The sequence below is a fragment of the Malaya genurostris genome, chromosome 1, assembly GCF_030247185.1.
Source record: "Malaya genurostris strain Urasoe2022 chromosome 1, Malgen_1.1, whole genome shotgun sequence".
In the NCBI taxonomy this organism is placed as follows: Eukaryota; Metazoa; Arthropoda; class Insecta; order Diptera; family Culicidae; genus Malaya; species Malaya genurostris.
The window spans coordinates 35,164,442-35,189,060 of NC_080570.1; the positions used below are offsets into that span (position 1 = coordinate 35,164,442).

Genomic DNA, 24,619 nt, shown 5'->3' on the forward strand with positions numbered 1-24,619 from the left:
TTTTTTCTACTCTTCATCCTTAATTTGCCAGTGCATGGCAGCTCAAGTTGAACTGACTGACAGTTGTCAGTTAGACTCAACTGAAGTACAAATTTATTCAATCCTTCGAACCAACCATTGATGCAATTTTCATAGCATATTACGATTCACCGATCAAGTCTTGTAGTCTAGTTAAACTCATGGCCGGCTATCTTCTGTTATCAGTTAAACTATTTTCCCTAGACTGAATTTGAATTTTTTGAAACTTTACACTGAAACATTTCTCACTTCCAGCTGGATGAATCAGGTTGATAACACGTCCCATCATCGTTTCACTCCGAAGAGCAGACCCTCTCAAATGCTCTCAGTTTACTTTAGTTGCTGGAATCGTTCGCAGGATTGTGACAATTCGCGAATTCACAACCTTCCTCTCGTTTCCAGCGCCATTGCATTAAACGTAGTACTACACACAAATAGTTAATAGTGCTATATATACAACGCTTGCAAGCCCGTCTCTAGAAGCCGTTCCAGTTCCTTTTTGTCAGTACCGGAATTCTTCAAACCTCCGAGTGAGTAAATTGTAAACTATTACTAAGTTTTGCTAAATTCCATAGTCCGATACCTAAACGGTCAAAGTAGTTGCTTTACATTAACCAATACATTTTAATGAAATAAAACATCTGAAAAGGATTAATTGTAAGTCCCGTGATCCCAAAGTGTAATCTAGGATATTAGAGATCAAAACGAGTATCGTACAAACCGGTGACGACCTTCGTTGACCTCTGTTAAGCGTTATAAAACGTGATGCGAGATACAATGGGATTCGGCGTGATATTGGTGTGATGTAGCATATTCTGCTGCATGGAGAACGTGTATCGAGGGCCCGAGAGAAGCGTGACCGGTTTGTTGAGGTGGTTTTTATGTCTGAAGCGCTGAATGATGCGATTGTCTTCACAAGTGTGCGTAGGTTGTAGGTTTTCTTGGGCGAATTTGCACCGCACACTTTGCCATTGCGGAACGCATGGCCTGCTAGGGTTGTCATCACATTAGCTTGTGTTACTATCGTTATGATTAAATATCACGGAGAATGTCAAATTTGATTAATTGAAAAATTAACAATTTCGGAATTCTATTTAGTCGCGAATATTTTTTTTATGACTTCTTCATGTTTTCACCCCTAGACATTCCAATCATCTGACCCATAAAGTCGTTTCGCTAATCTCGAGGATAAGAGAAGCAAACAATAAACTCTACAGTTCGTAGAGTAACGCGGTAGTACTAAGAAGATAACACAATCGGTAAATTACATGCTGGTGAATTTATAACCCTCGTCTTCCTTGAGCCTCAATACTTCCCACTTACTAGCGCATTCTACAGCTGCTGCTTGATATTTAAAGTTCATGCAAATTTTTTTATCAATCGATTGATGAAAACGAACATTAGTAATTGCTCAAATCGCAAATGACAGTTTCGCTTTGTTTACTTTCTGATTCTATTATTACGATTCTATCGGCAATCCTTCCTCCTAAAACTTTACCTATAATAATGACTAAAACCATCAACTTTCGATATGCTCGAAATACGGGAATATGCCGTAATAATAGAAGGTGCTAGTAAATAAAGAATAATTGCCAATTGCGCTTGGCACCTTTTCTAATGTTTATCTAAATTTTCTAATTATCCTTAAAAAAATTTCACTAATCCGAGAGTCGAGTCAATACTAGAATAAACCTTCGATCGAAGTAAGAAACCAAAAAAAAATTTTTGCCATGGTCGGATGCGAGTAAGATTTAAATAACAGTCGATATGATTATAGGGTCAGACACGAGTTTGCGAATATCGGAATTATTTGGTTTGTCTACAAAATAACAATTTCAACAAACCAGAAAGATCCACTGATCAGTATAAAAAAATCACGTCTTTATACTGTCACTTATAAAAACACTATCTCGAAATTGGTTAAAATATGTATCATTCGGTTCCGTAACAGGAGACCATAAGATACTTTGATTTAAACTTTTTACGTTTTACGTTTTACGTTTTACGTTTTACGTTTTACGTTTTACGTTTTACGTTTTACGTTTTACGTTTTACGTTTTACGTTTTACGTTTTAGGTTTTACGTTTTACGTTTTACGTTTTACGTTTTACGTTTTACGTTTTACGTTTTACGTTTTACGTTTTACGTTTTACGTTTTACGTTTTACGTTTTACGTTTTACGTTTTACGTTTTACGTTTTACGTTTTACGTTTTACGTTTTACGTTTTACGTTTTACGTTTTACGTTTTACGTTTTACGTTTTACGTTTTACGTTTTACGTTTTACGTTTTACGTTTTACGTTTTACGTTTTACGTTTTACGTTTTACGTTTTACGTTTTACGTTTTACGTTTTAGGTTTTAAGTTTTACGTTTTACGTTTTACGTTTTACGTTTTACGTTTTACGTTTTACGTTTTACGTTTTACGTTTTACGTTTTACGTTTTACGTTTTACGTTTTACGTTTTACGTTTTACGTTTTACGTTTTACATTTTACGTTTTACGTTTTACGTTTTACGTTTTACGTTTTACGTTTTACGTTTTACGTTTTACGTTTTACGTTTTACGTTTTACGTTTTACGTTTTACGTTTTACGTTTTACGTTTTACGTTTTACGTTTTACGTTTTACGTTTTACGTTTTACGTTTTACGTTTTACGTTTTACGTTTTACGTTTTACGTTTTACGTTTTACGTTTTACGTTTTAGGTTTTACGTTTTACGTTTTACGTTTTACGTTTTACGTTTTACGTTTTACGTTTTACGTTTTACGTTTTACGTTTTACGTTTTACGTTTTACGTTTTACGTTTTACGTTTTACGTTTTACGTTTTACGTTTTACGTTTTACGTTTTACGTTTTACGTTTTACGTTTTACGTTTTACGTTTTACGTTTTACGTTTTACGTTTTACGTTTTACGTTTTACGTTTTACGTTTTACGTTTTACGTTTTACGTTTTACGTTTTACGTTTTACGTTTTACGTTTTACGTTTTACGTTTTACGTTTTACGTTTTACGTTTTACGTTTTAGGTTTTACGTTTTACGTTTTACGTTTTACGTTTTACGTTTTACGTTTTACGTTTTACGTTTTACGTTTTACGTTTTACGTTTTACGTTTTACGTTTTACGTTTTACGTTTTACGTTTTACGTTTTACGTTTTACGTTTTACGTTTTACGTTTTACGTTTTACGTTTTACGTTTTACGTTTTACGTTTTTTGTTTTACGTTTTACGTTTTACGTTTTACGTTTTACGTTTTACGTTTTACGTTTTACGTTTTACGTTTTACGTTTTACGTTTTACGTTTTACGTTTTACGTTTTACGTTTTACGTTTTACGTTTTAGGTTTTACGTTTTAGGTTTTACGTTTTACGTTTTACGTTTTACGTTTTACGTTTTACGTTTTACGTTTTACGTTTTACGTTTTACGTTTTACGTTTTACGTTTTACGTTTTACGTTTTACGTTTTACGTTTTACGTTTTACGTTTTACGTTTTACGTTTTACGTTTTACGTTTTACGTTTTACGTTTTACGTTTTACGTTTTACTTTTTACTTTTTACTTTTTACTTTTTACTTTTTACTTTTTACTTTTTACTTTTTACTTTTTACTTTTTACTTTTTACTTTTTACTTTTTACTTTTTACTTTTTACTTTTTACTTTTTACTTTTTACTTTTTACTTTTCACTTTTTACTTTTTACTTTTTACTTTTTACTTTTTACTTTTTACTTTTTACTTTTTACTTTTTACTTTTTACTTTTTACTTTTTACTTTTTACTTTTTACTTTTTATATTTTACTTTTTACTTTTTACTTTTTACTTTTTACTTTTTACTTTTTACTTTTTACTTTTTACTTTTTACTTTTTACTTTTTACTTTTTACTTTTTACTTTTTACTTTTTACTTTTTACTTTTTACTTTTTACTTTTTACTTTTTACTTTTTACTTTTTACTTTTTACTTTTTACTTTTTACTTTTTAGTTTTTACTTTTTACTTTTTAATTTTTACTTTTTACTTTTTACTTTTTACTTTTTACTTTTTACTTTTTACTTTTTACTTTTTACTTTTTACTTTTTACTTTTTACTTTTTACTTTTTACTTTTTACTTTTTACTTTTTACTTTTTACTTTTTACTTTTTACTTTTTACTTTTTACTTTTTACTTTTTACTTTTTACTTTTTACTTTTTACTTTTTACTTTTTACTTTTTACTTTTTACTTTTTACTTTTTACTTTTTACTTTTTACTTTTTACTTTTTACTTTTTACTTTTTACTTTTTACTTTTTACTTTTTACTTTTTACTTTTTACTTTTTACTTTTTACTTTTTACTTTTTACTTTTTACTTTTTACTTTTTACTTTTTACTTTTTACTTTTTACTTTTTCTTTTTACTTTATATTTTTTACTTTTTACTTTTTACTTTTTACTTTTTACTTTTTACTTTTTACTTTTTACTTTTTACTTTTTACTTTTTACTTTTTACTTTTTACTTTTTACTTTTTACTTTTTACTTTTTACTTTTTACTTTTTACTTTTTACTTTTTACTTTTTACTTTTTACTTTTTACTTTTTACTTTTTACTTTTTACTTTTTACTTTTTACTTTTTACTTTTTACTTTTTACTTTTTACTTTTTACTTTTTACTTTTTACTTTTTACTTTTTACTTTTTACTTTTTACTTTTTACTTTTTACTTTTTACTTTTTACTTTTTACTTTTTACTTTTTACTTTTTACTTTTTACTTTTTACTTTTTACTTTTTACTTTTTACTTTTTACTTTTTACTTTTTTCTTTTTACTTTTTACTTTTTACTTTTTACTTTTTACTTTTTACTTTTTACTTTTTACTTTTTACTTTTTACTTTTTACTTTTTACTTTTTACTTTTTACTTTTTACTTTTTACTTTTTACTTTTTACTTTTTACTTTTTACTTTTTACTTTTTACTTTTTACTTTTTACTTTTTACTTTTTACTTTTTACTTTTTACTTTTTACTTTTTACTTTTTACTTTTTACTTTTTACTTTTTACTTTTTACTTTTTACTTTTTACTTTTTACTTTTTACTTTTTACTTTTTACTTTTTACTTTTTACTTTTTACTTTTTACTTTTTACTTTTTACTTTTTACTTTTTACTTTTTACTTTTTACTTTTTACTTTTTACTTTTTACTTTTTACTTTTTACTTTTTACTTTTTACTTTTTACTTTTTATTTTTTACTTTTTACTTTTTACTTTTTACTTTTTACTTTTTACTTTTTACGTTTTACTTTTTACTTTTTACTTTTTACTTTTTACTTTTTACTTTTTACTTTTTACTTTTTACTTTTTACTTTTTACTTTTTACTTTTTACTTTTTACTTTTTACTTTTTACTTTTTACTTTTTACTTTTTACTTTTTACTTTTTACTTTTTACTTTTTACTTTTTACTTTTTACTTTTTACTTTTTACTTTTTACTTTTTACTTTTTACTTTTTACTTTTTACTTTTTACTTTTTACTTTTTACTTTTTACTTTTTACTTTTTACTTTTTACTTTTTACTTTTTACTTTTTACTTTTTACTTTTTACTTTTTACTTTTTACTTTTTACTTTTTATATTTTACTTTTTACTTTTTACTTTTTACTCTTTACTTTTTACTTTTTACTTTTTACTTTTTACTTTTTACTTTTTACTTTTTACTTTTTACTTTTTACTTTTTACTTTTTACTTTTTACTTTTTACTTTTTACTTTTTACTTTTTACTTTTTACTTTTTACTTTTTACTTTTTACTTTTTACTTTTTACTTTTTACTTTTTACTTTTTACTTTTCACTTTTTACTTTTTACTTTTTACTTTTTACTTTTTACTTTTTACTTTTTACTTTTTACTTTTTACTTTTTACTTTTTACTTTTTACTTTTTACTTTTTACTTTTTACTTTTTACTTTTTACTTTTTACTTTTTACTTTTTACTTTTTACTTTTTACTTTTTACTTTTTACTTTTTACTTTTTACTTTTTACTTTTTACTTTTTACTTTTTACTTTTTACTTTTTACTTTTTACTTTTTACTTTTTACTTTTTACTTTTTACTTTTTACTTTTTACTTTTTACTTTTTACTTTTTACTTTTTACTTTTTACTTTTTACTTTTTACTTTTTACTTTTTACTTTTTACTTTTTACTTTTTACTTTTTACTTTTTACTTTTTACTTTTTACTTTTTACTTTTTACTTTTTACTTTTTACTTTTTACTTTTTACTTTTTACTTTTTACTTTTTACTTTTTACTTTTTACTTTTTACTTTTTACTTTTTACTTTTTACTTTTTACTTTTTACTTTTTACTTTTTACTTTTTACTTTTTACTTTTTACTTTTTACTTTTTACTTTTTACTTTTTACTTTTTACTTTTTACTTTTTACTTTTTACTTTTTACTTTTTACTTTTTACTTTTTACTTTTTACTTTTTACTTTTTACTTTTTACTTTTTACTTTTTACTTTTTACTTTTTACTTTTTACTTTTTACTTTTTACTTTTTACTTTTTACTTTTTACTTTTTACTTTTTACTTTTTACTCTTTACTTTTTACTTTTTAATTTTCAGTCTAAGATCGGTTGAGCTCGATGTAAGCTTAAAAAAAAGTTCAGACATAATTTTAAATGATCATATTATTTTTTTTTTTCTATAAATAAATGTTACCGTCGAATTACCAACAGGGTAAAACCGCTATAAATAATCAACTGACTCACAAATTTCAATTCCGTGCTCACTTGAAAGAATCCTTCTTAGTTTCTTAGTGTGATCTTGTTACTACCAACCGATTATCAGTCGTAATTCCACGCTATGAGCGAAGCCCCCCCGGAACAAAGGAACCAATCGAGTTTTTTTTACTTTCAAGCATCATAAAGATAACAATTGACAGACACCACTAAATTAGCATTAAATAATCACGTGTACCCACGGCGGCGGCGACGGAATTATATTTAATCATGTTCAGCAGAGTGGTTTTATTTTTACTTATCACAGGAAACCGCGTGTTTTTTCGATTTTTGTTACATGGTAAAAATATTTTTTTCGATTCGGAATCGAACATCGGACGACAACTTTGAGGTTGGAATTTCTGTATAATTTTAATAATTCTAACGTCTACTAAAGAAACCGAAAGTGAGGATAAAAGCATAAATCAAATAAACATAGATTTCCCAGTGTAATAGTAATGTAGTTGAGCAACCCGTGACACCAAAAGCACCGTCTGGTGGAGAATGGGTGCGTAAATGCTCCTAAAATGCATGCAAAAAGTTGCCTGCTCATTTAACACAACCACAGTAGCTAATGGAAAAAAGTACACCCGTTTGTCACTAGAGGTGCTGTTAGTGTCACCGTACAGTGAGAAATCTATGTTTATTTGATTTATGATAATAGGCAATTATTTTATTGATTAAGGGTTACATTAGGTTCACTTTTACTTTTAGGCCATAAGAAAGTTCACGCGGAACTAAAGATGGACTTTTTGTGCTCTGGAAAACGGATTTTTTTTAGATACTGTGAAAGTTCCAACGATACTTCAACGTTCATTCAAGATGAAAATTCCAATCCATTTTAACTATCTCTGTTCGACGCATTTCGATAAAAACAATCCTCTTGTCCTGAAAGGGTTATTCAGCAATGTTTTGCCGTATCCGTCAGCTGTGCGGTCGTTTACAAAGTAACATTCTCACTAAGAAGTTTTCTTTTTCTGCCAAACACGCTTACGGTACGAGTGAATGATGAGTTCAAAAGGCACGTGTTTGCCCTGTACTCGTATCGACAGTACAAACACGTTAACTATCGCGATGGAATCAAGTTGCCTTTGTCGGTTAGTGCCGGTGTGAGAATGTTTCATCTGGATAGGAGACGCGCAATGCAAGGGAAGCGCACCGACAGACAGTTCAGTTTTGCGTCGAAGTTCACCGAGCGTAGAGCCCGGTCTCAGTGTGCGGTGATATCGTTGGTGTTTTGATTTATTCCCGTATTGAATATTGACACTTTTGCATTTGTTCTGAATCATCAAGTACTAATAATCGTACGGAAATGTCAACTGTAAAGGTAAAGTACGAAGTAATAATTTACTGCACTTCAGTGGAAACTTCCATCTGTCTTACATAAACGGTTTAACCAAGTGTTCTAACTTACTGCAATTTCACTATAGTAAGTTAGTCTGTGACAACGATATAAAACTGCTTCAATATATTTACTTGAAACAAATCGGTTCATACTGTACGGAAATCAGATGATCTGTCAGTTCTGGCATGATGAAATTTGCGAAAATCTCCGGCTTTGATATCGGTTACTACTACTACAACGGCAACAAACCATCAATGCCGATCACATACAAAGGCTGTCCAGCTGGTTGATTCGCTGGATACAGACAATGACAATGTTAGTATTTCATTCGCTAGCCAGCGGCGTTGTGCATACTGCTGTGTCCGATGTTTTGTTCATTTGATCTGTGGAATAGAGCTCATTATAAACGATTCTAGGAATTCATATACATGATATCGTTGAAGCTTTGCAAATATCAATAAAAATATGCTTAAGTGATAACTGCAGGAAATTTGTTAAAGATTTTCCTCAACGGAAAGATTTACAAACTATTTTTCGCGTCAAGTCAAGCTAGGCTTGATAACATAACCGTACAACGAACAAAGGGCCTAACTGTATATAAAAGCCTTTGTTTACTTTGAATAATTACGGAGCCATTATTGAAAAATTTTAAAAGTGTCCAATATTAATCGATAACTTGAGTTTTTGGCTTGAAAGTTATGCGAAGAGCACATTTTTCACCTTTCTAGATCTTTTCCAACGCCAAAACATGCACGGAAAGATATCCGTTACTGCTGTCATGATTAGAAAATCATGAAACCAATCATTTTGACTTCTCATGAAACCGTGAGCAATAACTCTTCTCCCATGAAATTATTCATGATTCGAAAATGCATTACTTGAGGAATGTAGTTTTTGCAAAGCTCGTAACTCCAGTTTTCTACCCGTATATCAGTATGAACCCTCTGCCTCAAGTGATGTGATAGATTGCTTGATAGATTAATCGTAAGGGAAAAATCACACATTGAAAAGCAAAAACTACTGGAAATGTTTACCTGATCATGAAGTGTATTCTTTTAATAATCGTGTTGTTTTACCCACCGACTGATAGAGAATTGACAACATAAAGATAATGAACCGAAAATTGACATCATAAGAAACTAAGCACGGCTACGCTTTTCATTTGACAAACATCAATGTTACATTTTGTTTGAATGTATTCTTACATATTTGATGTGACCGTTGTTGCTAGATTAATATTCCGAGAGCTAGCCTAAACCAAAAACAAAATTCGATTGTAAATTTGGAACACCATCTAACGAAAATCAAAAAAAAATTTGATCAACCACTTTGATTAATTTGTTTCATAGATATAACAACACAAGCTGTATTGATTCACCTAAATATTTCAATGAAGACGATTTTGCAAACGATGTTTTGAAAACAAAAAGAAAAATCAATCCGCGGTATTTGCAAGAATTCGACATAGAGTTTCTTTTTAAGAAGTTTCACTCACACGTGTTTTTTCATGCAGTTCGTTTAAGTGTTTAAATACTGAAGAAATGGAAACAAATGAAATGATTTATTATTTTCGATAACACAGGTTTTAACTTTAAGGTAATTCACCGATTCGGTCCAGAACTTTCTGACCCTGTGTGCGGGGTTGCGTATCGAACGCAGATAGGCTGAGTGTAAGGCATCGACAAATTAAGTTGTTTATTGCAGCTTACAATAAAATATATTCGTTTGAAAAAGATTTTTAATAGTGACTTGGCATTTGCCAACATCTTCAACACAAAATAAAATGAAATTGATGATATCTGCTAATTTGGTTCAAATTCGAGAACCCCTGGTTTATAATGGGTTAAATCATATACAAAATTATTCACACAAAGGCGTATATTAATTCATTGATTGATATTTTTTATGCATGAAACTTTTACGCTGATCCCCAAATAGTAGTAAAGTTGAACACTGAATTAGAGGATTGACAACTGTGTTTTATGATGTAAAATGATTTCGTTGAGATCGCAAAATGTATTTGTTTCCCCGAAAAAACAATGAAATTGACACATGTAAGTCAATAAAGAAATGTTCTTCACTGATTTCCGTATATATATTATTCACTGACAAGCTCAGTAGATTATTGTGGCAAAATTCGGCATTCTTTCTTCGTTTTATTTTCGATCGATTTCCACTCAGTTTTCGCGACCAAATTGTTTGGAGTAGATCTTACGCTTCAGATTGGTTAAGAAATTTTCGATGGAACGCTGCTTGGGGACGTTGGACGAGTTCGCCGACTTGAGTAACAAGACTCCAACGATCGCGTCGAGAAGTGGGCCGATGCCAATTCCAACCATAATACCGCGCCCTCCCCCTTATGATATTTCTTGATGAATGCAACGCAATATCCGATAAACATTTCGTACTATAAATTTCCTCGTTCACGGTCAGCGCACGCAGCGATGTAACCACTTTTTCCCCTCTTCAGCTTCCTTTGGAACTTCTTGTTGCTCAGGGTCGTCGGCCGTCCGGAACCGGGCTTTCTTCCGATGCTTTGATTGTTGTCTAATATTGCCAATATATTGTAGATGCCGGAGCGGACGTATCCGGTGTCCATAAAGTTCGGCACTGTGTCCGCTTTCGAAGCTGCGGGGTGCCGTTCTTTGAACGCTCACACTTCTGAACGAAGTTGCTTCACTGTTTTTTCCATCACGGTTACAGTTCGACTGATAGAGCTGTCAAAGTTTATCAAAGACTCACGGATTACTATGATTGATGCTGCATGGGTAGTTTAGTCAGTGCGGGTGAAGGTAAACCCATGGCATTTTTTTTAGTTCAAACCAGTACTACACCGTCGTTTTAGTATGTCAATAGTAAACTATTGAAATATCGAAATATCGTTGCTTCATACCTCGCGTTTTCTTCAGTAACAGGTCTGCTTCGATTTGTATAGGGAGACCGCACCATTTTGCACAGAACGAACTTTCGCACAAAACTAAGCTGTTCATTTTTTTTCTCAGTCAGTGCCTGACTTCATACAGAACGTATGGGTGAAACATTCGCTTTGTCATCCGCTCGGTTAGTAGTCTACTTGATTTGCAGTGTTCTGTATCAAACCTTTCTCATCGGATTGTGATGTTGAAAAATATTTCTAAATTGCGAGACTCGTAAGCGCAAAAAATCATGGGTTTGATTCAATTCAATACACAAATAGAAGAGGCGGGCAGAAGGATGGGAAAATGTTGGAGAAAATATTGATATTCAGAAGTATGAAGATAGTGTGCGAATTTATTCAGATTCATGATCCGGTTGTCTGTATAAATCCGTCATTTTATCGATTGATGAATATGCAATACTATTAAATTTTAGAGGAAGAAGAATCAAATAAAATCCAGCAGTTATCAATGGTTCTCGAATGCATTGTTCGAGATTGTTTATGAGCTGAAATTTAGTGCAAAACAGTATGGAAATGGGAAAGTTTATCTCTGTTGACAACTTGTGCCAATAGAACGGTACCACATGCTACACTACACGCGAAATCATGCATTGATTAGTAGTTGAGTTCATTGGCGTATCTAGGGGGTGAAGGGGACACTCGCCCCGGGAGCAACGTTTTTAGGGGGGTGGCAAACCAATCCTGGGGGTTTTTTTTGCTCGCTCAAGGCATCCGGAAATGGAGTTCAGCTTTTTTTTGCTCACTAAACCAACGGTAGGGGCGGCAAATCTTATTTTGCCCCGGGCCCAAATTTCCTCGATACGCCACTGGTTGAGTCCATCTTTTAAAAAAGAACTATTCAAATGAACATATTTGATATGGTACGCCATCTTTAATTGTTCTACTCATGCTTGCTGGTTCTCTAAGCTAACTTATCGTTCATACATCGTCTTCATTTTGCACTCCGTCAAAGATAGTTTGTAGCTCCTTAAGAAATAGTGCAATGAGGGCGGGTTAATCCTCTCGTGGTCGTAGAGAACAATCGGTATAATGAGTGTTCTTTGGCTGCTAGTTTTCGTGGGAATCAGAACTAATTGGCTCAAGTGGCACGGTCCCCTAGTTATGAGGAGATTTGTGCTTTAACTTCATAACTTCAACCATCAGTCCGATATAAGTTCCCTTCGTACTCTCAAAGTATCACAATATCCCATTCTACTAATGACATAGAAGGCGATAGCACATAGTCGAGGCATGAGATAGGAATGTGTGAGCACTTCGTTTCTTCACCGTTCGGCTACCATCATCAATCTTTCAATTAATCTTTGAAACACTATATTAAACAGTAGCCGTGGGAGTCCTTCCAGCTGATAGAAAGGACTCGATTGTTTGCATTGTACCGTCGTTTAATTTAGCGTTGTACTCCACAAAGAAGTTGTCAGCGATACAGATTCGCCCGTTCGACTGATATTCTAATATGAACGTGTAACTTACAATTTGATTTATTCGAATCACAAATCTAGAAATGTCTATACAGAAGTAGATCAAAAAATGGATTCAGTTCTGAAATATCTGAAACAGAAATCAAAGTAAAAGTCTGTTATTATCTGAGTGCGTCTCAGAAGTTCATCGATGTCAAGTGCGAAATGTGGTTGTGTCATAAATGAGAACACTTTTCCGAATGAAAATTCACACGGTGTTCATGCATTGCACACTGACAGCGCATGTGCACCGGCTGCTCACTGTAACTAGTGACAACTTCGTACAACATGTTTCGTGTCAACAGAAGTTGAATAATACGAATTGTCTATTTTGAAGCAAACAATTTTTGTATTTGTTTTTTGTAAGGTCAGATTGGCTAGAAGCTGACTATCACCTACTACTTAGAACTCTTATTTAACATAAGCTAATGGTTACATACAGAAAAATATGTAATTTACCCCAGCTTGGAACCAGAGTGCACACACTTGACTATATCTATTTTTATCTACTTATTTAAGTCGGGGGATGAACGTTCACAAGCCTGTCAAACCATTTTGGATGACATCGTTAGCCAGTTGTATAAGCGCGTATAAACAATCCAAAGAAAATCCGCCTACTGTCTACGTTAATTGTCAAATGACAGCTTATCAGCATCAGTCGTGGAAGGGGAAGGAGAGCCTTTGAAACAGTTTTCTTGCGCTGGATAAAACATTCGCAATGCCTTAACAGCTTTTAAGTTTAAAAATATCGAGTCGAACAGCTGTTACGATAAAAGTGCATCCAAACACTCACGACAACCAAACCCCAACAGGCCCCGGTGGTGATGATGAACCTGTATCGCACATTCACCGGGCCGAGTTCGGGTGTCGTTCGCGTCATCCTTCGGGAGAGTGAATCCCTGCCAGCGTTCGGCCGTTCGCGATTTTCGTCGTCACTGTCGTTGGCGGTGAAAATTTTATCGATCACTCCGTGTCGTACTTCTCATTACAGTTCAGTGTTGCTCCGGTGCCGGTCGTTTGTCGCGTTGTTGTGTAATAGTGAGATTTTCAGTTCGCTAGGACATCATCGACGATTGCAGTCGTCCGTGTTCAGATCCGTAACAGCAGCAGCAGCAGACTCCAAACTACCAGGACAAGAAAGCAGTGTAAAGTTTAACCCTAGTTTAACCTTGGGCTTTTCTACCTCCTCCCCCTTCTCAATCCGACTGATAAGTACCTTTAACCGTACAGGAATGATGGTGTGGATAACCGAGTACGACTTCGATCCGAAGGTAATGTGATGTGCCCTCGACGGAACCTGTTTCCGTTTTGGGGGTTTTCTGTGTTCTCTGTTCTCTGTGTATGCTAACCGACATCAACCCAGATGGAGGATTTGACCGGTCGCCTACAACCCCACCGTCACAAACCGCGGTCCGGAAGCTTAGATTCGCATAAGTGCTGCCAACGATTGAATAAGCTGACCCCAGAGTTCAGATTACGACATTGATCTTGCATCCGTCTTGTGCCGAAAGCTAGTTAAATTAAGAGTAATGCACTAGAATTGAACGGTAAGGATGGGATGGGAAAGGTCAGTATCCGATAGCACAGGATATCGATTTTTCTTCCGTCTGCCGTGTCGAGCTACCAGTGAAATGAAAAATGTTATGTGCCCTTGAACAAGGACAGCGGTATTCATAACGCCCCATAACACCAACGGATGATGCGTACCCGAGGTGACCGAGATCATAACGTGGAAATTCATTTTTTTTTTCCTATTAGCTAAAAATAATTTTCCCCCAGTCGATTTGAATAATAACAACACCGGCGTCGAAATAGCTCCGACTACTGAGTTTCGAGCTGCATTACAATATATACAGAACGCGGATGCATGACTTTTGCTTAGAAAGCGATCAAGTTAGCCCTGCGTCAGCAACAAAATTGTTTTCTTGTGTCACCCAGCTGATCGAAAATAAAGAAGGAAAGATAAGCGGTTCACTTCGTCGTCCAGTCTCGCCCATCTGACAGAATTATTAGCACTGGGATGGAAAAGCCGTGATGAATTCCAAGCGTGAAAAAAAAACTGATTAGCGCGGCTACGTGAAACAGAAACATTTGCATTCACCAGAAATCTCTATGCGCATTGTCATCTGAAGTGTTCGAAGTGCCAAGATAAACATTGTGGAAGGGTTCTAGCATTCCGATTGTTTACTTCAATACCCAGTTGATAAGCAGTCGGCTTCCGCCAGAGGCGTAGCTGAGTGGGGATTAGTTCTGGAAGCTGGATACGATGTAAACATTTCATATGACCTTTTGAAATGTTTACGCCGAATATTATGAACAAACCATTTCCGTTTCAATAATCTTTAGAGTTTCATGAAATTATGCTTTGAAAAAGAATATAAGAAAAAGGAATCAAGTTGAAATCGAGACGTTTTTATCCGAACAACAATTCTTTCTCAAGTAAAAGCTGTGAAAAAACGTTCATGCTTTTCGTAATGATGCCTTTCTCATATTACTTATATTTTCAAAAACATTACTAAAAGATTTTGTCAACATTTTTTTTCAAACTTTATTTAGGTTTAAACTACTTCAAAAACTTTATTTAGGTTCAAACTACCATAACCTTTTCAATTTGTAAACAGTTATGACAAGTTATTATAGGTTTAAATGTGGCAACACTGCACGCTCTACAAAATTAAACAGAGCACGCGGTGGTGTTTTCTTCTTCCGTACCAGCACGTATGACGTATTTGAAAGTTTGGATGCCAATCACCCTATAATTTCGGAACTGGAAATCGGATCTGGATCAAAATGCTCAGCCAATCCTTTAGGACATTGAGAGCTTCAATTTGAATCATGATTTGTGAAAAGTCGGTTTAACCCTTGCTGAGAAATCGAATTGAGTTACGTTTTTGGAATTTTTCTTCACTGTTACCGGTGCGTTCGTAAACGGAAACCGGGACTAGTAGTCCCAAAGTAGATTTGTATATCCTCATACTAACAGGTCTGTCAACTAGAAGAATTTACCAGTAAGTTTTTTAAAAATGTGCACCTCGTTTCACCATCACATTTGAAAAAATACTTATGAAGTTAAAAATTTTCCACTTATCGCGCTGTAACACCGGAACCGAAAGTCGGATCTGGATCAACTTTTCTGGGACTTTTTAAGAATTTCAAGACCTTCAAATTCAAATGACACACACAGACATTTTGTGATCTCGACGAAACTGAGTCGAAAGTTATATGACACTTGGCCCTCCGTTCCGAAGTCGGTTTTCACAGTGATTTTATAGCCTTTCTATATGAGAAAGGCAAAAACTTTTATACCAACGGGAGTTGGAAAATTGTAAGATTTTTTTCAATGTAACAGTTCTTCATAACTAGTGAAATGTGAGTTATCGACGAACACAAATGAAAGTCGATAGGGGCCAAGTTTGGCATGTATGACGGGTGTGAAGCCATGCTTCCAACCTGAGTTTAAAAAAGACGTTTTTAACCGCTTTCGCTATATGTGCGAAGCGTATTGTCGTGATGGAAAATGTCTTGTGGAGCATTATAATCGTTTTTCGAGAAGTGCTTGATTCAATTTCAGCCTTTACTACCGTTAGCGATTAGTATTCACAGTTTTCCTTGGTTTGAAAAGCTCGTAGTTCAAGACATAATGTTATCCCACTAAATGTACAGCATCGTTTTCTATCCGAAGCGATTAGATTTTTCAGAGTCGAGCCATGAATTCCCGGGTTTTGGATTCTCAAAATAAATCAATTTCTCATTTCCCGTCAAGATACGGTGCAGAAAACCCTTGGTTCCAAGTCAAAAAAAAAACAATTCGCTTTTCATACTTTCATAATTTTACACCTTCTGAATCTTTCGCAATTATCGAAAAACCAATAGTTTTATTTGGGATAGGATGTTACAGCAAAAAATGGAGCAATAGTTTGACGATGAACTAACGAATCTCTGATTGAAGAGACATCTCTCGAAAAAAATCTGTATTCACTGGCACACCTGATAGTATCAGCTGAGAGTTGCCTTCATAGTTAATTTAGCTGAAATTTACATCGAAATAGACACAAACATTATGTTTACATATTAATAGATGTAATATCGTGTCATCATCGAAGAAATTATGGCATGTTTGAATTTACGTCAAGGGTAAATTTCATTTGTTCTACACTGAGCTAAATATTATTTTTCACATTATATGATATTCTAATGATTTTGCACTATTAGCATTTCCAATAATAGTTACAAGATGTGTTCAACATCATGTCAAATATATGAGATAATCTTATGAAACATAAAACACTTCTTAACGTTATTTTTACAGGATTTCCATATAACGAATGAAATTTCCAGTCTGAGTCAAATTTATTGGCGCGTCTTATAACCATTACTAGATATTCGCACAACATACATTGGAACAATTTATGAAGCGCATATTATATTCACTTCGAATTTATTTAGATAGGTTCATATATACCATATGACTAGTTTTATAAAATTTATATATATATATATATATATATATATATATATATATATATATATATATATATATATATATATATATAAACTTTCAATGGAGGTCATACGAATAGTAGATAATTGCCAACTACTACTTTTCTTTGAGGATTCAAGCTTTACTAGTATTCCATTCGGTAAGGGAGCACCTCATGATATTTGCGAAAGAGAAGTGAGATTCCGAGACTGAAAACAAAAAAAATGAATCTTACTACGCAGATAGAGTAATGAAATGTACCGGATATATGTTTCATGGTCCGTTAACGCATATCCTTGAACGAAGTTGGATGAGCTGTCTTGTCAGCGATTTAAAATTACATTGAGATGCGGAACTACCTGAAAAATGGTCTGGAGCAGTTGATGAATATCGAGGACACAACTATTCACGACTTTCATCGGATTTCCATATAAATTATGTGGGATATTTTTATAATTTTTATTGTGATAACGTTAATTTAGATTTGACGTACACATTAAATAAAGATCATAAGTTTCCATATAATTTCTATGAATTATTTTTTGCATACGATTCATATGACAAATCTAATGAATATAAATAAGATTTTCAGTTCAGTGTAAAAGAGTACTTCAGTTCGGTCCAACACTGTATCCTGGCTTGAAAATAATACTTGATGCTTGAAAATTTAGTGAGATGCTGAAAAATAATAAGTCAGTTTAAGTACAAATTACTTCTGCGAATGATCATACACGCAATCTTAGAAAAACTGAAATTTACGCTAAACGTACATTCAAGCAAGCCGTATTTTCTTCGGTAATGACACAATATTACATCTAGAAACATGTAAAAATAAATTGTGCGTCAGTATCGATGTAAGCTTCAGCTAAATTAACTGTGAAGTTAAGATATGACTTATTTTCGCATGCTTTGAATTGTGAATGTAAATGAATCGCGACGCTCCTGTTATGTGCATAGATAAAGATGTAAACTTTTCTAAGTGTGCGGATAGTGAAAAAATGAAACTAACACTTGACGTAAATTCAAGCATGCCGTAATTTCCTAATTGACGACAGCGTATTACATCTTTTAACATGTAAAAATAAACATTGAGGCTGTTTCGATGTCAACTTTAGCAGAATTCTCTGTTAAATTGATATGATTAATTTTTACTTGCATTGATATGTAAACTCAAGCGAATTGCGACACTCCTTTTATGGGCATCTATAGAGACGTTTACACATGGGCATCTATAGAGACAAAAAATTTACACGTTTTTTTTCTAAGTGTAGCAAAAGAAATGAACAAACATATACAAATGTTATTTCGTGACCGCATCACTAAACTAGAGTGATTCCTAAACCTCATACCAAACCGAATCTTCAACTCCGCGATACGTTTAGAAGAATTCGATGGATCGTAGTCCTTCCGTAATGTATTTAAAGTATCAACATTTCCTTTGCTTCTTTTCATTTATCATGTAAAGGATGGAGATGGAGGTGGCCGTCAATTGTGGCTGTTCAATCTTTGTTGGAATGGTATCAATTCCCAATAACATTTGCTAATAATGGCTTTCAAATCGATTTTATTCCCCTCCGAGTTTACTTGTATTGCTAATATGTATTTGTATTATCGCCTAATGAACATTTTCGGAAGAATTGTCTTTTTCTTTATGCCATTTTCCGTTAGCAGGTGTTGCTACCGGCAATTGAGTTTCGCGGCAATATGCAGTCTGCTTGATCCCACTGTTTGTGTAAACAAATTAACTTGTCCTGACAGCAAACGCCTACTGTGATTCTATTAGCACTCATTTTTATATCGTTTTTATTTGATGCCAAACCTAACCTATTTTCAACTATAACTACTGTCAAACGCTTTGTTTAAATTGAAACCAAACTCGATAATTAGTCAGGTGCAGAGATGTCAGATCTGCAGCATTTTCAGTAAATCTCATTTACAAATAACATGTTATTGTTACAGACTATTGAAAATCATGTTTTTCGCTGACATTCCAAACATTTTAAACAACATGGTATCTCTGGTCAGGTGCAATAGTGGTTGTTTTCACTTGCGAAACCTTGGATAGTTCCTTCAAGCAGACAATTTCCACGAGACAGAATTCTGTTCGAACCAAACAACAACGGTACGTGCTCAAACCCGATCTAAGAATCAGATTCAAAACGAGCTTGACAAAAGCTGGGGTGAAAAATGGATTAGGTCCAACATCAAATGAATACGACATTAGAAAAGATTAGCGTTTCACTTAACAGAAAACAACCGTTCAGATACTCTTAAATCGTTACCCGGAATGAACAAGTTTTATCAGTTGACTAATGATATCATCAACATTTCGTATTTTCCTACATTTTCTTGATTTACGGGTTTCTCCGAGAAATATCGGATTAATAAATAAATTTTAGTAATCTATTACGTTATCTTTAAAGTTTGTCTGACTCAATGGACGTTCAACGGAATCGCATGTTTTGTCAGCTCGGGTAAAATTAGAATCGGTTATGATTCAATGACGTACCTTGAATTACACAGTATTTCAAATAGGCGCGTACCCAAAGGAGGGAGGGGGTGAGGGACTTTAATTACGGTAGTCAAATCTGAATAAAATTTGAGATTTGAAGACAAAAAAAAATCGAAATCGAGTTGAGTTCCCTTTTCTTTTGACGATGTTGACCATTAATTCCGGTACCGGAATCCAAGAACCAGTATAATAAAAACCACTTATAAGACTTACATATTGAAGAAGTTTCAGTACAGTTTCGCGGAGTTTTGGCGTTCTTTGCATAGTCTAAATTACGGTAATATTTGTTCACCGTATAAAGCTTTACTTTATATAACTTAGTGGTAATTGGTCTTCGAAAAATCGAAGTGCCCATTTCAAAGTTTTCAACCGCTATTTGCGGTACTGGCTGAATCGAGAACCGATAAAGTCGAAATGAATGTTTTTGGTAATCAAATAACAAGATCTCTCAATTAGATATTACCAATCAGTCATAAATAAAACTTGAAATTGAATGTTTTGTATTTATCACCCTGTAATTTCAGACCCGGTAGTCAGATCTAAATAAAATTCAGGATTTTAATATAGGATCCTTAACTATTTCATTTGATACTATGTAAAAAACTTCGAGAAAAGTCATTGCGCATTTTTTCATTTTGAGCACTAATAACCCTGTATATGAGCTTTCGTTCGTTCTTACAAATGTGCATCTATCCTTCTTTAACAGATTGAATGAGCCATTGCCAATAAGAAATCTTACCTCTCACTCAGTAGGCTAAGGTACATTCAGGGATGCCACTTTTGCAGATATCCTACAAATAGTGATTCACAGACAAGTTTACTCGCATAACATTGTTCTTTGTGCATCGATGATTTCGATCATGCATATGAAAGAAAAACGGAGTAAGAAAAACGGCGCTCAAAACTAACCTCCAGTTCAATCTAAATGAGCTGATGAGCTGATACATTGAATCGATTCACTATTAGTGAGCAGATCGGTTCGGAGCTCGCATGAGCTGTTTCGCACATCTCTAATTGTGACGAAGATATTCGCGGATTGCTCACTGATATCATCACGTTTTCTACTGATTGACTAATAAGAGTGACTCTTACTGTTTCATTCGTAAATGATCGCATTCAACACAAACGGAGAAAGACATTTTCATCTCTCACTTCAACGTCATTCGCTTCTCTACGATCAGAAGAAACAAAAATAAAATCGTCTGTAAGTAAATTTAGTTGAATTTCTTCAATGTATTGAAAATTTGTGAAGTTTGGCTGTAAAGGGAGTCTAAAATATGATAAATCCTAGTTATTACACCTGTTTACAGTTATTATCTTTGGAAACCAAAGTTACCATAGATACGAACACAAACAGGTAGATGAAGTTGTGAATCGATTTTTGCCATTATTGATTCTCGTAGTTTCGGTTGAATATCAACGTTGCACACCGAAAATGACTGAAAAAGTAGACGAACAAAAAAGATTAAAAGCACAATTTAAACTACTGTTGCGCTTTTGTCCCTGACTAGACATGGATCTCGTTTTGAAAAGTTGACTTCTATTAGCTCTGTTCGCAACTGCTAGAACTGGGTTCAGAGCTATCCAACCTTGAGAAGTCATCTTAAAAATTCGTAACCAAAACAGAGTATGCTCCCATGAATCACCCTCGCTTAGTTTGAAATTCCGGCCAAACCACAAGGCCTTCTTCAAAACTCGCCAAATCATTCAGTTTTCCCCCGAAAACTTTGACGGGAGCGGAAATGTTTCGCGTCCCATGCGCACGCCTACTGCGATGCGTTTTCAAGAATCGAATAAGTGCAGCTTATAGTTTCAATAAATATTAATAAAAAAAATATTCTGACTCAGACTCACAGTTTTTGTTTTCAATGTTTAAAACTAAATCTACATGCATGAAGTATATCCCGAGATATCCAAAAAAAAGCTTTCCATGGTTGACTACAGTTCACCAAATCGATCACGCCCTTTCAAGTAAAATATTATTCTACGCTCATCCGTCACTGATAGTGTGATTCGTTTTGACGATGCAACAATACAGTTTGATACTGATAATGCTGCAACTTTACTTCCCGGACAACACGAGGAAAGTGTTGGCTTAGATGGCAGGTTTGATAACACCCAAGCCGTCATAACTGTAAATATTTCACTACTCTCAACCTCCAGATGACTTTAGTCGATAATAGTTTCGTTTGGGTTGCTCCGTCGTTCATCGCACACTCTAAGCTAGACTGCGGCACAAGACGTTCCTACGATCTCCCGGTAAATGCAAAGCACATTCATCATTCAGGTATCATTCTGTGAATAATCGGGAATGCTGCCCTAAGAAATTTTAATCGAAACCATCACTAAAACCGGATTCCATTTTTGTTTTCTAGGCTCGCAAGATGAATCCCGAATCCGTATCGCACCTGGAGCACATGTGCTCGCTGGACATTGACTCGCCGACGGCATTCGTGCGGCTGTCCGGGATTATCTGTACCATCGGACCGGCCTCGGTAGCACCGGAAACACTGGAGAAGATGATGGCCACCGGAATGAACATTGCTCGGTTGAACTTTTCCCACGGATCGCACGAGTACCACGCCAACACGATCAAAAACATCCGAGAGGCTAACGACAACTACTCCAAGAAGCTCGGAAAGCCATTCCCGTTGGCCATTGCTTTGGATACCAAGGGACCGGAAATTCGTACCGGTTTGATCGAGGGCAGCGGAACCGGTGAAGTCGAGCTGAAGAAGGGTGACAAGATTCAGCTCACCACCAACAAGGAACATCTGGAGAAGGGTTCGAAGGAAAAGATCTACGTCGACTATGTGAACATTGTGAAGGTCGTAAAGCCAGGTGACCGGATATTCGTCGATGATGGTTTGATTTCTCTGGTGGTTGACAGTATAAGTGGAGATACTCTGACCTGTTCGGTGGAAAATGGTGGATCCCTCGGCTCGCGTAAAGGTGTCAACTTGCCCGGAGTCCCGGTTGATCTTCCGGCCGTATCCGAGAAGGATAAGTCCGATCTGCAATTCGGTGTCGAACAAGGAGTTGACATTATCTTCGCTTCGTTCATTCGAAATGCCGCTGCTTTGAAGGAAATTCGTGGAATTCTGGGAGATAAGGGTAAGAATATCAAGATCATTTCGAAGATTGAGAACCAACAAGGCATGCAAAATTTGGATTCCATCATCGAGGCATCCGACGGTATTATGGTCGCTCGTGGTGATCTGGGTATCGAAATCCCTGCCGAAAAGGTCTTCCTGGCGCAGAAGTCGATGATTGCTCGTTGCAACCGTGCCGGTAAACCGGTCATCTGCGCAACCCAGATGTTGGAATCTATGATCAAAAAACCACGACCGACTCGTGCCGAAATTTCGGATGTGGCCAACGCCATCATTGATGGAGCCGATTGCGTTATGTTGTCCGGTGAAACTGCCAAGGGTGAATATCCGTTGGAGTGTGTGCTGACAATGGCGAAGACATGCAAGGAAGCGGAAGCGGCCCTATGGCATCGTAACCTGTTCAACGATCTGGTCAACACAACCCCGAATCCGATTGATACGGCCAGTTCGATCGCGATTGCTGCCGCAGAAGCTGCCAGCAAGACGCGTGCCGCTGCCGTTATCGTGATCACCACCTCGGGCCGCTCGGCTCATCTTATTTCCAAATATCGGCCTCGCTGCCCTATCATTGCTGTGACGCGTTTTGCCCAAACTGCTCGCCAGTGCCATCTGTACCGAGGTATTCTGCCAGTGATCTACGAACGTAAGAATTAAAGTCTAATTCGAAGTATTAGAAAATCAATTTATTTTTTTACCACTTACAGAAGCTGCATTGGATGACTGGCTGAAGGATGTCGATGTTCGTGTTCAGTACGGTGTAGAATTCGGCAAGGAACGTGGCTTCCTGAAGCCTGGCAACCCAGTAGTCATCGTAACCGGCTGGAAGCAGGGCTCCGGTTTCACTAACACCATTCGCGTTGTGTATGTATCAGAAGGAAAGAAAATCCTTCCCTAAAAGACATGCCATCAAAAGAAACATCCATCAAAAGAATACAACAAACATTAACATTCTCAATATTTTGTACTTCAATCCACAGGAATGTCGAATAAATTTAATCCACATTCACACCGGAGCTGTATCTTCGTCTACACCAACTAGATTGTTGCATCTATTTAAAAAAAAATGTACTCAGTCACTACACGGAACATACCAGTTCTACAAATAGGTACAAATGCATCCCTTCTGCAGGCACTAATTTTGTGTTTTCGAAAATCGTAGCCGCACATATTTTTTTCTAGGGTTGATATTTGTCCCGAAGAGTGTCCGTGTGTCATCAAACCTTCACCCGAAATATTTTTGTTTTATGAAAAAAAAAATGTATTGTTCCTTATTGTTTTTGTTTTTTTTTTATGAATATTGTAAACCTGCATTGACTTCCGCTACGAGCAAAGTGAAGCAAGTGTATTTCAATTGGTAACCTAAGATTAATTTATTTTAAATTATCGCTTCGGAGCAAACAAAAATATGATACTAGCCTGATACATACATTGGATCTTACCTCATTCACCAACGTCACTGATGCAGTTAGTGGTTTATGATGCGATTCGTCCTGATTTTGCATACAAACTGGACTAGAAGGATCGCGACCGTGTATTGAACATGATGTTAATTGACAACTAAAAAATATATTATCAATATAGTTGACGTCACGAAGTTCCTGTTTAGAATATCACAGTCCATTTGATGATGTTGACTTAAGGTCTTTTGCCCAATTGCAAATAAACATAATTTATTTTCCGCACGCAGGGTCTGAAATGCCATTTCGAAATTGGAACATACTCGATCCTTGTCTGTTGCTTCCAAAATCTTGGGAAAATACCCAAGTAACCACTAAATCCCATATTCGCTTCACAGGTCTATGAAAAGCCATTGCCTTACATCTGCTCTATATGCACCTACAAAGCATGCATACGACTTTGTGATTAATTGGATGTTTTTTTGGTCATTTTTGCCTTTCTCGTATACACACAGACAACATAAATAGTTGCTTGTGTAACAAAAATATTTTTCAGTTAAAAGTTTTTTATTCTAGGGGGAGCACTGCACAACAAAAAACCGACTCGCTCTGAACCTGGCA

General features: G+C 34.7%; 1 protein-coding gene across 5 annotated transcripts; it reads left to right on the top strand.

Annotated features, from left to right (window-relative positions):
* The first annotated feature begins 358 nt into the window (after positions 1–358).
* Positions 359–24,186, top strand: LOC131436628 (pyruvate kinase-like). 5 transcript variants are annotated; one of them, XM_058605474.1, is made up of 5 exons: positions 13,500–13,641; positions 13,727–13,767; positions 21,864–23,244; positions 23,306–23,462; positions 23,579–24,186. In XM_058605474.1, exons 2-5 carry the CDS (start codon positions 13,729–13,731, stop codon positions 23,589–23,591), a joined length of 1,590 nt encoding a protein of 529 aa, XP_058461457.1. In that variant the 5' UTR covers positions 13,500–13,641; positions 13,727–13,728; the 3' UTR covers positions 23,592–24,186. The 5 variants fall into 5 exon arrangements, with proteins under 5 accessions (XP_058461474.1, XP_058461467.1, XP_058461441.1 ...); XM_058605491.1 differs by lacking the exons at positions 13,500–13,641; positions 13,727–13,767 and adding an exon at positions 359–548; XM_058605484.1 differs by lacking the exons at positions 13,500–13,641; positions 13,727–13,767 and adding an exon at positions 7,934–8,083.
* The last annotated feature ends 433 nt before the right edge of the window (positions 24,187–24,619 follow it).

Excerpts from the sequence above, each read along its gene's own strand:
- LOC131436628 (XM_058605466.1), top strand. The coding sequence starts at position 21,652 with ATGACTTTAGTCGATAATAGTTTCGTTTGGGTTGCTCCGTCGTTCATC. Across the intron at positions 21,748-21,863 it reads GACGTTCCTACGATCTCCCG|GCTCGCAAGATGAATCCCGA; the intron begins GTAAATGCAAAG and ends TTTGTTTTCTAG. Across the intron at positions 23,245-23,305 it reads TCTGCCAGTGATCTACGAAC|AAGCTGCATTGGATGACTGG; the intron begins GTAAGAATTAAA and ends TACCACTTACAG.